Source organism: Lactuca virosa, chromosome 2, assembly GCF_052849685.1.
Source record: "Lactuca virosa cultivar CGN04683 chromosome 2, Lactuca_virosa_CGN04683_v6, whole genome shotgun sequence".
NCBI lineage: Eukaryota > Viridiplantae > Streptophyta > Magnoliopsida > Asterales > Asteraceae > Lactuca > Lactuca virosa.
In genome coordinates, this window is record NC_136427.1 from 63284416 (window position 1) to 63297601 (window position 13186).

Genomic DNA, 13186 nt, shown 5'->3' on the forward strand with positions numbered 1-13186 from the left:
TAGACGAGTCTACCTTATTTGTGAATTATGTGACTATTTTACGAAAGAGTGCTATTATACGTACCCTTACTCATATAAATTGTCAAATCATGAGTGGTATGCAATCACTATTCCTTTCACAAGGGGGTACAATAAGCATTTTGGAGTTACATATAGAAATTTCCTTATAAAAACGTTTAATTTGATTTTTTTATGAAAAATCATTAGTTTATTAGAGTGTAATTTTCTCTTAAAAGTAATGTACCTGGGATTACGGAAACTATGGGATGCGGATGATAATTTTCCCATGAGATTACGCCACCGCGAAAACCCGAAACATCCCCTTTTATCCGCGTGACCCCACACACTGAATTGGTGGTTTGTAGGGTTAATTACCGAAGAGAATCACACAACTTAATTCGATTTAACTTTGTTAGTTCTAGATGGCAATGCCTGGTAGACGTACCAATTACACCTTGTTGACTCAGATTCCCGACGACGATCACCTCCAGCCACCGCAACCTCCTCCTCCGTCGATCTTCTCTGGTGGCACCGGAAGCGGTGGCGCATACGACTCATCTCACCACTCTCACTCCGGGGAAAAAAAGAGGAACGAAAGAGCTGGATTTGATTGGGATTTGATGAACATGACAACTGATCAGAGGATGCAGCAACCTCGCCAAACGGCCTTTCCGGCCTCGATCGGTGGATTGCAGAGGCAATCGAGCGGGAGTAGTTACGGAGAGAGTTCTATTTCGGGTGATTACTTTCTTCCGTCTTTGTCGGCGGCGGTGAACAGTGGAGGTGGTGATCCCGATGCTTATGGTCACTTGCCGGATGGAGGTGGTGGTGAGGTGTTGAGGTTGAAGTCGTCGGAGGCTACTGCTGGTGGTTGTGGTGGGGGAGGGTCTTATTCATCGAAAAGTTGGGCACAACAAACGGAGGAGAGTTATCAATTGCAGTTGGCTTTGGCGCTACGGCTTTCGTCTGAAGCTATGTGTGCTGATGATCCTAATTTACTGGATCCTGTGACGGAAGAAACCGCAGGGTCGAGGTCATCCGGTTCTACGACATCTGCAGAAGGTTTATCACATCGATTCTGGGTATGTGGTTCTGATATCTCTGTGTGTGTTTGAGTTTGCAAACATATTAACTGCTAATCCCGTAGCATTATGATTGGGTTTGGTAATTGGTTATATAGTCTTGCTTGAAATACATGAATGAACCGCTATGAGTACGACTAGACTTTATGGAAAGAACTCTTCATGTTTCTCGGTAGGATCCTAGGAGGTTTGAGGACAGAAATTTGCATAGCATATTTGTCATTCATAGAGGTTTTTTTTTGAGATCACGTTTTCTTGTGATGATTCTTGGTTTCATGACCTATTATAATGCATATTATAAAAGAAAGTGCAACACATTATTACTGTGAACTCAACTGAAATAAGCCATGGATAGATATTTTGAAAAATCTGCTACTGTAGAATAAAGGGGTTAACAATGCTTTAATGTGACATGAGATCGACTTTCTTTATAGACCAATATTTGCAAAACAGTGAACCTGTACCTACAATTTTGATGCCTCTATAGAGAAATATATGGCCTATCTTGCCTGAGATATTGTTGATTGGTAATCTAATTTCACATTAGAGAAATGTTGATCTCGTATAATAGCATGCCTTTTTTTTCTTCCTTTTTCTGTTTCTTTCCTAAAATGTAGTTCACCTTGACATTGTAATCATATCAAATATTTTTTTCGCCTCAAACTCGAATAAGAGTTTACCTAATTGCGAAGTACAAATGCTTGCTAAGTTCAATGATACAAGAAGTACCATGTTTATAAATTTGAGATGTTTACAATTGTTTTAAAGTATATATAAAAGTAATTAGAGAAGATCTTAGTTTTACTTGCATATACACACACATATCCAAGTAAAAATAAGATACTTAAGATAGATGGAGAGTGTGAGAGAGGTCCCTATAACGATTTCTTTTGGTTTGATAGATAATCTGACATTAATGCTACATATATTTTTGGCTCATATTAATTACAAAAAACTTCTTATGTCAATTTTTACATGTGTAGGTATCCATGAGAGATAACATAAGATTTTCTTGCCAATGTGCAAATGTCTACTAGGATCATACTTTTGTTTCATCTCTCCTGTGTCTATTAACTTAAAAAATTTATCGTATAGTGAGGGATCAAATTTTGGTGATTGACATATTAGATTATTTGTTTTTCTGAATGACTACTAAAGTCCCAATTTATATGCTAAGTTTGACCATTTTGACTTTGTGAACATTAGGCTATGTACTAAAAGTCTAAAAGCTTAGGTGTCATAAGATTGTGGATTCAACTCTTCATGTTTTAACTTTTTACACATAAAGTATATTCCATGATTCTTTATTTTGTAACTTTTATAGATTTCCAAATATTTTATTAGCTGTTTATAAATTTTCCTTGCATCCTTTTGGTTACAATATTTTAATAAGCTATATTATTACACTATCATAACCAAATAAGTTATTCATATATAATTAATTTGAATTAGTTGTTATATTGTTAAAGCAACATTTAGTAAATGAAAAGAAAATAATATCGAAACATATATATTAAATTAATTATATATGATTAATTAAAATCAATTTCATATATAATATAACATAATATTACAAGTAATAATTATTACATTTCAACCCTATACCATTTTTTACACCAAAAAGTATATTCTCTTTATAAATTTATATAGATTGACAAAACACTCTTCAACTTATTTTCTTTTTACTTATTTGTTTATATCTTTTTTAGTGTAAAAACTTTATAAATTGAATTATTACAAAATTGTAACCAAATTAATTATTTGTATATTATTAATGCGAGTTACATTTTTATATATCTATGATTAATTAATGTCAATTTAGTATATAACATAATATTATAATGAATAATTATTATATTTAGGATATACCTATTCATACATTATAAACTGGAATAGAATAAACATGAAAGACGAGGGACTGAAAATGACACATGAAAGTGTTACATCATTTTGGTGTAAGTGAATAGTATAAGACCAAATTTGGCAATTTTTCTATCAAAATGTTCATCTTTTGGTGTTAACTGCATGAATCTGGGATCAAAAACTAATCCCATATAATCTTTCACAATCTTTAACACATAGTCAGAAATAAATAAACTAATAAAGGTTTAAAAAGATTTTACCTCAAATGGAACAAATCATCATTCTCATCATCACTTTCATGGTTAACTCCAATGAACAATCTAATTCTTTCTTCTTTCAATAAAACCCTGAACATGTTACTTTTTTTTTCTGCTTCTTTTTTCCTTCGTCCTTATAATAAACACACACACACACACACACTTTCTCACTTTAGCTCATCCTTGAGCACCATATGAATCAATTACTCTCCCAAATATAGTTGCTTGGGTGTTTATATTTGTGTGTATGCTTTCTTTCTAGAGTAAATTACAATTTTGGTCCCTGTGCTTTACTGCTATACCACATTTTGCTGGTTTGGTCCAAGTTCTATTTTTTGTTGCAAATTTGACACTGGCCTCATTTTGCTGGTTGTTAAATCTAATTGTTCCAGTTAATTTTTTTTTTTGAAAATGACCATTTTGACCTTTGTAACTTTGTTATGTATATTCTAACTCTAAGGGTTAGGTTGTATTAGGCAAATGGTTGTTTCTCTATGAATCAATTACTATCCCAAATATAGTTGCCTAGGTATTTATATTCTTATACATACGATTTTGCCTGGGTATTTATATTTTTGTCCAAGTTTCATTTTTCTATGGTTTTGGCCCCTAGTTGTTAACTTAAATCTTCACCATTCACTTGTTAAAAATTTCAAAAAGACATATTTGACCTTTTGTTATTATGTGTCTAGTCTACTATATATATATAAGCTCAAAGTATCCATGTTGACTTATTCCAACTTCTAAGGGTTACATTGTATTAGGCAAATGGGTGTTTGTCATACTTTGACAAAGTCCCTGATGGGTTTTACTTGATATATGGAATGGATCCATACGTATGGATGATGTGCTGTGATCTACAAGAGAGTGGAAGAATTCCATCACTTGAGTTGTTGAAAGCCATTGATATTGCAACTGAGTCTTCAATTGAAGTGATCTTGATTGATAGGCGTAATGATCCCAGCCTTAGGGAACTACAAAATCGGATTCATAGCATTTCATGTAATAGCATTACTACATTAGAAGTTGTTGATCAACTTGCAAAGCTTGTATGCAATCGAATGGGGTGAGTGTTTGTGTTTTAGTTTATTGTTGTGTAAGGTTTTGTTTGGTTGGATGGAAATGGAATGGAATTACAAAAGAATGGAATGGAATGGAATGAGTTATTACCATTCCATTGTCATGTTAGGTTGGCCTATAGCCTATAGGAATAGAATGAGTTTTCATAATATCATGTGAAAGTGTAATGCATAACTTTAGAGGGATAAACATGAAAATGACCAAAGTGGTCACCTTTTTACCCTTAAAAGAAAATGATTATCAATTGTTCAATGGGGTCAATTGTGAATTGCAAAATTGCTTTATGAATGACCAAAAAAAATGAATTATATTTTGAAATTATATTGGGAAAATGCAACGAATTTTGCGAAATGATGATGTCATTTTGCAAAAAAAAAAGTATTCAAGGTTTTTATGCACCTTTTGTTGGTAAAAGTAATTTCGCAATTGACCCATACATTATTTAATTACAATTAACAAATTTTTATTTATAAATTTTTTTAGGGTTAATCTCATAAAAGACCTTATATTTTGGGGTTTTTCCGGATTACACCTCAGCTTTATTTTTTTTTCCCAAAAAAGACCTTGTATGTTTTCATTTTTTTCTGAAAAACCCTCAACTTTGTCTTTTCTTTTTTTGAAAAAAACCTCAACTTTTTTAGTTTTTTCCGAAAAAACCCTCACATTTACAAGTTTTTTCGAAAAAAAATGACTAAAAGGACCGGAAAAAATACAAGGTATTTTTCATCAAAAAAATAAAGTCGAGATTTAATCCGGAAAAAACACAAAATATAAGGTCTTTTATGAGATCAACCCGGAACTTTAAACAAATATAAACTCATTAGTATTTTTTAGAAAATAAAATTCCAATCTAATAAAAATTGTGAAAAATATCAACAAAGTTGTGCCAATAATATTAATATATAAATAAAAATGGGTTATATTGCAGTTTTCTATCCCATTCCACGATGCAATGAAAAAAAATACATGTCTAGCTAAGGAATGAACAATGGAATAGACCATTCCAATGTAGTGTATGATTCCATTCCATTCCTTCTCCAGTTCCATCATAATAATACCAAACACTACACTTTGAGAAATTTATGCATCTTTTTTTTATTATTTAATCTTATGATTTATTTTTATTATCTTATTACAAGGGGCACAACTTTAAGTGGTGAAGATGAGTTGGTTTCAATGTGGAAGGAATGCAGTGAGGATCTGAAAGATTGTTTAGGATCTGTTGTACTTCCAATGGGTAGCCTCTCTGTTGGCCTTTGCAGACATCGGGCCCTACTATTTAAAGTATGTTGTAGATGTATATTTTATTTTATTATTACAATAATAACCTTAGAGGGTGTTCATCTAAGAACTCCTTATTAACTTATTGACTTCTTGAAAAGTTAAAAAAAAAAAAAGAAAGTGTTTGGTTATCTAATAAGGGCTTTTAAAACTTCTTTTTGTTTAGCCTTTGAAAAGGAGTTTTCAAGAAGTAACAAATTGTGGCTTTTTGTAATGACTTATAACGTATTAGGATAAAAAACAAACAAAAGACAATTTTCACCCAAACACTTTTTAACTTATCGACTTTTGCCACTAAAAAGCTAATCCAAACACTTTTTTTAAAAACTCCTTTTCCCACCTTCATAAGTCAATAAGTCCTTTTCAACTTCAAAATGAAATCCCAAACACCCTCTTAATATGCAGAGGACTCTACTTCACTTCCTTTTTTATAGAGTAAGTTACAAATAAGGTCTATGTTTAGCTGTTTTTTGGTTTATGTCCAAAAAGAAATCTTTTTTGCAATTCCGGTTCTCATTTCACTCTGTTTTATTAGGACTTTGGTCCTTGGGTTGTTTAAATTAACAACCCACCTCACCTGTTAAATTTGTGAAAATGACCATTTATTATTATTATTATTATTATTATTATTATTATTATTATTATCATCATTGTTTTTAGATTAAATTACAAAAATGGACCTTGTGTTTTTTTTATTATTTTTTGTGTTTAGTCCAAAATTGAAAGATTTTTCAGTTTTTTGGTGCTTATTTCAAGGTTCCAGTTCCAGGGACCAAATCAATATGAAGCCTTGAAAGGACCAAAATCGATTTTTTTTTTTTTTTTACATTTTGGGCTAAACATGGAGAAGTCAGAAAGCACATGGACCATTTTTGTAACTTACTCTTATTATTAATATTATCCAAAAACCATCTTTCCACCGCTCGACCCTACAATAATTAATAAAAAAAAATCAATGTGAGGGCAAAATGGTCATTTTATCAAATATAATAGCTCAATTGTTAACTCAAACGACCCAGATACCAAAAGTGTTCACAAAACCATGTGAAATAACAACCAAAATTGGAAAAATATTTTCTTTTTTGCACCTAAACCAGAGAAAACGCGTAAAAAATCACAATGACCAGATTTGTAATCCACTCTTTTTACTATATTGCTTGTTTCCTTAGTGTTTTGATATTTTCAACAACAAAAACCCTTTAAAGGGTATTTACATTTTTTTTTTTTTTTTTTTTTTAATGAAAAACTTCAACAGATTTTAGCAGATACAATTGATTTACCATGTCGAATCGCCAAGGGCTGCAAATATTGTAAAAGAGATGATGCTTCTTCTTGCCTTGTTCGTTTTGGTGTTGACAGGTTAACTATATATGATGCCTTCAAAATCATTATATATACATAGTTTATGAATTTTAATTTTTTTTTTTAATTTTTATGCAGGGAACTTCTTGTTGATTTAATAGGGAATCCAGGATGCCTCTCTGAGCCTGATTCTTTATTAAATGGTCCATCAACAATCTCAATTTCTTCCCCATTGAGGTTCCCACGTTTTAGACAAGTTGAACCCATGGTTGATTTCAGATCACTTGCTAAACAGTATTTTGCTGATTGTGAATCTTTGAATCTTGTATTTGAAGATCCATCTATTGGTAAGTTTTTTTTAATAATTTAATGTTTCTACATATACATGTCATATGTAATATTAATAATACAATAAAACAATAAATAGCAATAAGCAAACCTTCTTCCAATGAACAAAACCAAAGAATGAAACTATGATTTTCAACAAAGTTTAACAAAATATTAATAACAAGTAACAATTAACAATAAACAAATTGATTTTCAACAAACACTAACAATAATTAACATTCTCCTAGTTACCAAACGTTAACAATTAAAATCAGATTTTATGTGGACCCTAAATCAGTATAAGTAATAATAATTCATAATAAACAAACAATTAAGTAATTATTAACAGTTGATGAAATCATATTTGAAAAGAAATAAAAATTGAGGTCTTTCTATGCTGTGGTGGGACCCTCCCAATGTAATAATAATATAAATATAAGCTAAATAGTAAAAAAGTATGTGTTAAAAAAAACCCAACATATTATCCCCAAATGCTTAAAAAACTCGTTACTTTATTTTTATTAAAACCATTATATTTTCTGAGTTTGGTTAAATTAATGAAACACTAATTTAACCAAAACCAGAAATTATAATGGGTTTAGGCTATGTTTGGCACGCCACAGCTAGCTTAAAAGCTACTTGGACTAGCTTTTCAGGAGTTATTTATTTATTTTCCAAATATATCCTTAATTAATTATAAACATCATATTTTTCTTAATGACCTTTTATGTCATTTTAGATCTTTCAGCTAGTTTTTACCAAAAGCCATTTTTATCAGCTAGCTTTTCAGCTAACAACTAGCTTCTTAGCTAGTACACCAAACATAGCCTTAATAGACACAAAAATAACATAATGGTTTTCCTGAGCATTACCTTTTTTTTTTTTTTTTTTTTAAATCATCTTTTTCAATGAGACTCGGAGCAAAATTGTTATGCAACCCACAAATAAGGACCAAATTTGCAAGAAGGTTTCTTTAAAAAACAAAACCCTAAACTTAGGGACTAAAAATGTAATTTCATCTATTTTGCAAAAATGTTCCTTTTAAAAAAACAAACCCAAAACACAGTAATAAAAAGTGTAATTATCATATGTATATGTGATTAATAAAATACAAGAATGATTTCAGGTGATGGAGATATTGTTGATGCTATCTACCCAAAACAATCTGAAAAAAGTCATGTTGATATAATACGTAATAGTCCAAGCAACAGCAATGATGGGTCCCGTTTACCTCCTTCAAAAGCTGCCCTCCGCCCGAAAGGTCAAGGTCATGACAGAAGCTCACATCTGCCCAAAGTATATGCCCAGAACATCATGGGCACCTCAAAAATGGATTCCCAATCATATGTCTTGTCTTCTGATACACGAATGGAAGTGCCTAGTAATCAGATTCAGAGGTTTGAAACTAGTGGTCAAAGTCAAAGTCAACCCCATAAAGACAGAGGCAATTTCACCATGGATGTCGAAGATTTGGACATTCCTTGGAGTGATCTTGTTTTGAAAGAAAGAATTGGAGCAGGTAAAAATCCCCAAATCTCTCTCTCATAATCTCTCAATATTTTGGGTCTGTTTACGGTTTTAATCCAAACATTTGTTTTTTGAACAAAAAAGTCCCGATTATCCAATGTTATACGTTAATCCGTCATAATCAAGACATTTTCTAGGTCAAAAAATAAAAAGTTGGGATTAAACCGTAAACTGGCCCAAAGTATTGGGACTTTATCGGAGATTTCCGTCCTTATAACAATGTACTTATAGTTGATTTGTTTGTTATATAGGGTTAATCTCATAAAAGTCCTTATATTTTGTGTGTTTTTTTTCTTTTTTTTGGATTAAACCTCAAATTTTTTTTTGCAGGAAAAAGAAAGACCTTGTACTTTTTCATTTTTTCCGATCTGACCATTTTAGTCGGTTTTTGCCAAAAAAGGGTTGATCTCATAGTTTTTTTTGGAAAAAATGAAAAAATACAAGGCCTTTTTCAGGCAAAAAATAAAGTTGAGGTTTAATCATGAAAAAACACAAAATATAAGGTCTTTTGTGAGATTAAGCCCCCAAAAAATTGTAAAATGTGAGGGTTTTTTTCGAGAAAAACTAAAAAGTTGAGGGTTTATTTGGAAGCAGTTAGAAGGTTGAGCGTTTTTTTTGGAAAAAAAGTACAAAGTTAAGGGCTTTTTCGGAAAAAATGAAAAAATACAAGGTTTTTTTCAGGCAAAAAATAAATTTGAGGTTTAATTGGAAAAAGGATTAATCTCATAAAAGACCTTATATTTTTTGTTTTTTTCCAGATTAAACCTCAAATTTAATTTTTGCCTGAAAAAGACCTTGTATTTTTTCATTTTTTCTCACTTGGCCCTTTTAGTCGTTTTTTTTTCCAAAAAATAGTAAAATGTGAGGGTTTTTTCGAGAAAAACTAAAAAAGTTGAGGGTTTCTTTGGAAGTAGTTAGAAGGTTGAGGGGTTTTTTCGGAAAAAATGACAACGCTGAGGGTTTTTTCGGAAAAAATGTAAAAATACAAGGTCTTTTTCAGCAAAAAATGAAGTTGAGTTTTAATCCGGAAAGAACACAAAATATTAGGTCTTTTATGAGATTAACCCCAAAAAAACACAAAATATAAGGTCATTTTTTGAGATTAACCCTTTGTTATACTTATAGCATCCTACTTTGAAAAAAGCTACCCAATTATAGCAATAGGTTAATCTCATAAAAGACCTTATATTTTGTGTTTTTCCCCAGAATAAACCTCATCTTTATTTTTTTCTTTCCTGAAAAAGACCTTGTATTTTTTTAATTTTCACAAAAAAACCCTTTAACATTGTCTTTTTTTTTTTTTTTTTATTAATCCGAAGAAAACCCTCAACCTTCTAATTGTTTCCAAAAAAACCCTCAACTTTTGTTTTTCTCGAAAAACCCTCACATTTTCCAAGTTTTTCCGAAAAAAACGATTAAAAGGGCCAGATTGGAAAAATTGAAAAATGCAAGAGCTTTTTCAGGAAAAAAAATTAAAGTTGAGGTTTAATCCGGAAAAAACAAAAAATATAAGGTCTTTTATGAGATTAACCCTACATTCAAATCTGAACCAAGTTTTGGATAATTTTTTCAAAGTATGATGCTTTTATAAAAGCTTTTGAAAGTTCAGTGCTTTAATAAGAAAATAATTGAAAGTGAGTTGGTGTAATAGAAATAAATGAAAGTAGGATGCAGCGTTTTGTCTTTGTAAATTTATTGATTGAAAATAAAAAATAAACAAACGAACTGTTCAAGATTTTTAAAATTACAAAAAACGCATTGAAGTTACAAGATCTATAAAAATTGCATGGGGTGTTCATATACAAAATCACTCTTTATTTTCAGGTTCTTTTGGTATTGTTCATCGTGCTGATTGGAATGGCTCTGTAAGTAATACACCTTTTTCTTGTTTTTATTATATATAGATATATGTATTGAGGGTATTTTGGTCTTTTCATTTAAAAGTTTACAAACTCCACTGCTTCCAGGATGTTGCTGTGAAAATTCTTTTAGAACAAGATTTTCATCCAGAGAGGTTGAACGAATTCTTGCAGGAGGTGAGTCCTAGTGTATTATTTTAGGTTAAATTTAATTTAATATTACATTATTAATTTACTTATTCTAATTGTTACTTTGATTTAGGTTGCAATAATGAGAAGATTAAGGCATCCAAATATTGTTCTTTTTATGGGAGCAGTCACTCAGCCTCCGAACCTGTCAATAGTGACAGAATATTTGTCCAGGTTTAGTCCCTCTACATTTTTAATAATTTTTGGAGCTTGTTGTTATTATATTTGTATGGTGGGCTAATTTTGTAATATTTTTCAAGTGCAGGGGTAGTTTGTATAGGCTGTTGCATAAACCTGGAGCAAAAGAGGCATTGGATGAGAGGAGAAGGCTGAGTATGGCATATGATGTGGTATCTACCTTTCACCTTTTACTACTCTTTTTTTGTCCTTAAAAACATTTTTTTCTTTTTTTCTTCTGTCAATTATTATATTAATATATTAATATCAATGGCTTCTTTTTTGGTATAGGCAAAAGGAATGAATTACCTCCACAGACGCAATCCTCCTATTGTTCACAGAGATTTGAAATCTCCAAATCTTTTAGTAGACAGGAAATACACAGTAAAGGTAAACCACAGAACTATTAACAACATTTTTTTTTTTTGTAAAAAAAAAAAAAAAATTTATATAACTTATTATAAAATTTCAGGTGTGTGATTTTGGGCTTTCGAGGTTAAAAGCAAACACGTTTCTTTCATCCAAGACTGCAGCAGGAACAGTGAGTTAATTCCTTCCTTCCTTCCTCTTTATTCTATTTATTATTTATAATTATAAATGTATTAAAATATAAATATATAGCCTGAATGGATGGCACCTGAAGTTCTTCGTGATGAACCTTCAAATGAGAAATCAGATGTTTACAGTTTTGGTGTGATTTTATGGGAGCTTGCTACTTTGCAACAACCCTGGGGTAACCTAAATCCTGCACAGGTTCGATTTTCATATTTATTCCAAAATACACAAATACATGTTTATTAAAAAAATATAATCTGTTTTTTTTTTTTTTAGGTTGTGGCAGCTGTTGGGTTTAAATGCAAGAGGCTTGAGATTCCTCGTGATGTAAACCCTCAAGTAGCAGCATTGATTGAAGCCTGTTGGGCAAAGTCAGTTCAAAGATTATAAACTTAACTTAATTATTTACTATTTTTTTATGCTCTAAATTTTCTTAATTAATTAATTAATAAAAATTTTGATGCAGTGAGCCATGGAAACGCCCTTCGTTTTCAGCCATCATGGATACATTGAGACCCTTGACAAAACCTCCTACTCCACAAACAAGTCAAACAGACGTTTCACTACTTGCATAAACTTTTCACAATATATGGTGAAAATTTTATTACTATATCTTATCTTATCTAATTATATATACCAGACATAACATAACAGGTTGTACTGCGTTTGACATTGGACTAGGACTGTGAGACTCATGTAAGACAAAACATATAATAATTGCAAATTTCATATCCCATCTAAAAAGGTGGGACATGCACTCATCTGTGTAAAATGACGTAAATGCCCTTCTCATCCTCGTGAAAAAATAGCCCTAGAAGGCTTGTGTAGTGAACAAGATCCGACTAGGACCTGACACAGCCAACTGAACAAGTTCTTTTTTTTCTAGGGAAATTTTTGATGATGAGGGCAAGAAGGGCATTTACGTCTCTTTACACAGATGAGAGACTGACATCGGACTAGGACTGTGAGACTGATGCAAGACAACATAATAGCTTTAATTTTATATCCCATCCAAAAAGGTGGGACATGCACTCGCTCTTGATCAATCATATATGTAAAAAGACGTAAATGCCCTTCTTGCCCTCATCATCAAAAATCGCCCTAGAAAAAAAAAAACTTGTTCAGTTGGGTCCATGTCCAGTACCGGTTGGATTCTGTCAACATGATGGGGATTGGACAGGACAGGACTTGGACAAGCCTTTCAGGCTATTTTTTATGAGGACGAGGAGGGCGTTTACGTCTTTTTTATATATATGAGTTATCAAGAGCGAGTGCATGTCCCACCTTTTCAGATGGGATATAAAATTAAAATTATTATGTTTCGTCTTACATTGGTCTCACAGTCCTAGTCCAATGCATGTCTGTCAAACGTAGAACAACCTGTTCTGTTGTGTCGTGTTTGGTAAAGTGAGATTCTGATGGGTGATTTAATGTAGATGTGTTGCAGGCTGATTGGTGTACATATGTTTTTTTGGAAAATTTTTAATTTTCGTTTAATTGGAATCCAAGAAAGACATAATGGGTTTTTCTACAGGAGAAGAAATTTGTTGGTCTGTTTGTTTTGTTTGTTTAATCATGTAGAAGGCGTCGCGTCTTGTCTTGTCTTGATTGTCTGGTCATAATTTTGTATTGTTTGTTGTAATGAAATAATAATCACAGCTTATAGGAATTGAATTTTTTTTTATTA

At 31.5% G+C, this 13186-nt stretch overlaps 1 protein-coding gene across 3 annotated transcripts; it reads left to right on the plus strand.

The window, feature by feature from the left end:
• Nucleotides 1–269: 269 nt before the first annotated feature.
• LOC145159130 (serine/threonine-protein kinase CTR1-like) lies at nucleotides 270–13186 on the plus strand. 3 transcript variants are annotated; one of them, XM_079078039.1, is made up of 16 exons: nucleotides 270–1082; nucleotides 3967–4268; nucleotides 5422–5566; nucleotides 6819–6922; nucleotides 7004–7212; nucleotides 8319–8711; nucleotides 10544–10584; nucleotides 10687–10755; nucleotides 10841–10941; nucleotides 11033–11117; nucleotides 11236–11334; nucleotides 11417–11485; nucleotides 11566–11697; nucleotides 11776–11870; nucleotides 11966–12091; nucleotides 12386–13186. In XM_079078039.1, exons 1-15 carry the CDS (start codon nucleotides 423–425, stop codon nucleotides 12072–12074), a joined length of 2613 nt encoding a protein of 870 aa, XP_078934165.1. In that variant the 5' UTR covers nucleotides 270–422; the 3' UTR covers nucleotides 12075–12091; nucleotides 12386–13186. The 3 variants fall into 3 exon arrangements, with proteins under 3 accessions (XP_078934165.1, XP_078934166.1, XP_078934164.1); XM_079078040.1 differs by having other exon boundaries at nucleotides 12947–13186; XM_079078038.1 differs by having other exon boundaries at nucleotides 271–1082; nucleotides 12936–13186.

Excerpts from the sequence above, each read along its gene's own strand:
- LOC145159130 (XM_079078039.1), top strand. The coding sequence starts at position 423 with ATGGCAATGCCTGGTAGACGTACCAATTACACCTTGTTGACTCAGATT. Across the intron at positions 7,213-8,318 it reads ATTTGAAGATCCATCTATTG|GTGATGGAGATATTGTTGAT; the intron begins GTAAGTTTTTTT and ends GAATGATTTCAG. Across the intron at positions 11,118-11,235 it reads TGAGTATGGCATATGATGTG|GCAAAAGGAATGAATTACCT; the intron begins GTATCTACCTTT and ends TTTTTGGTATAG.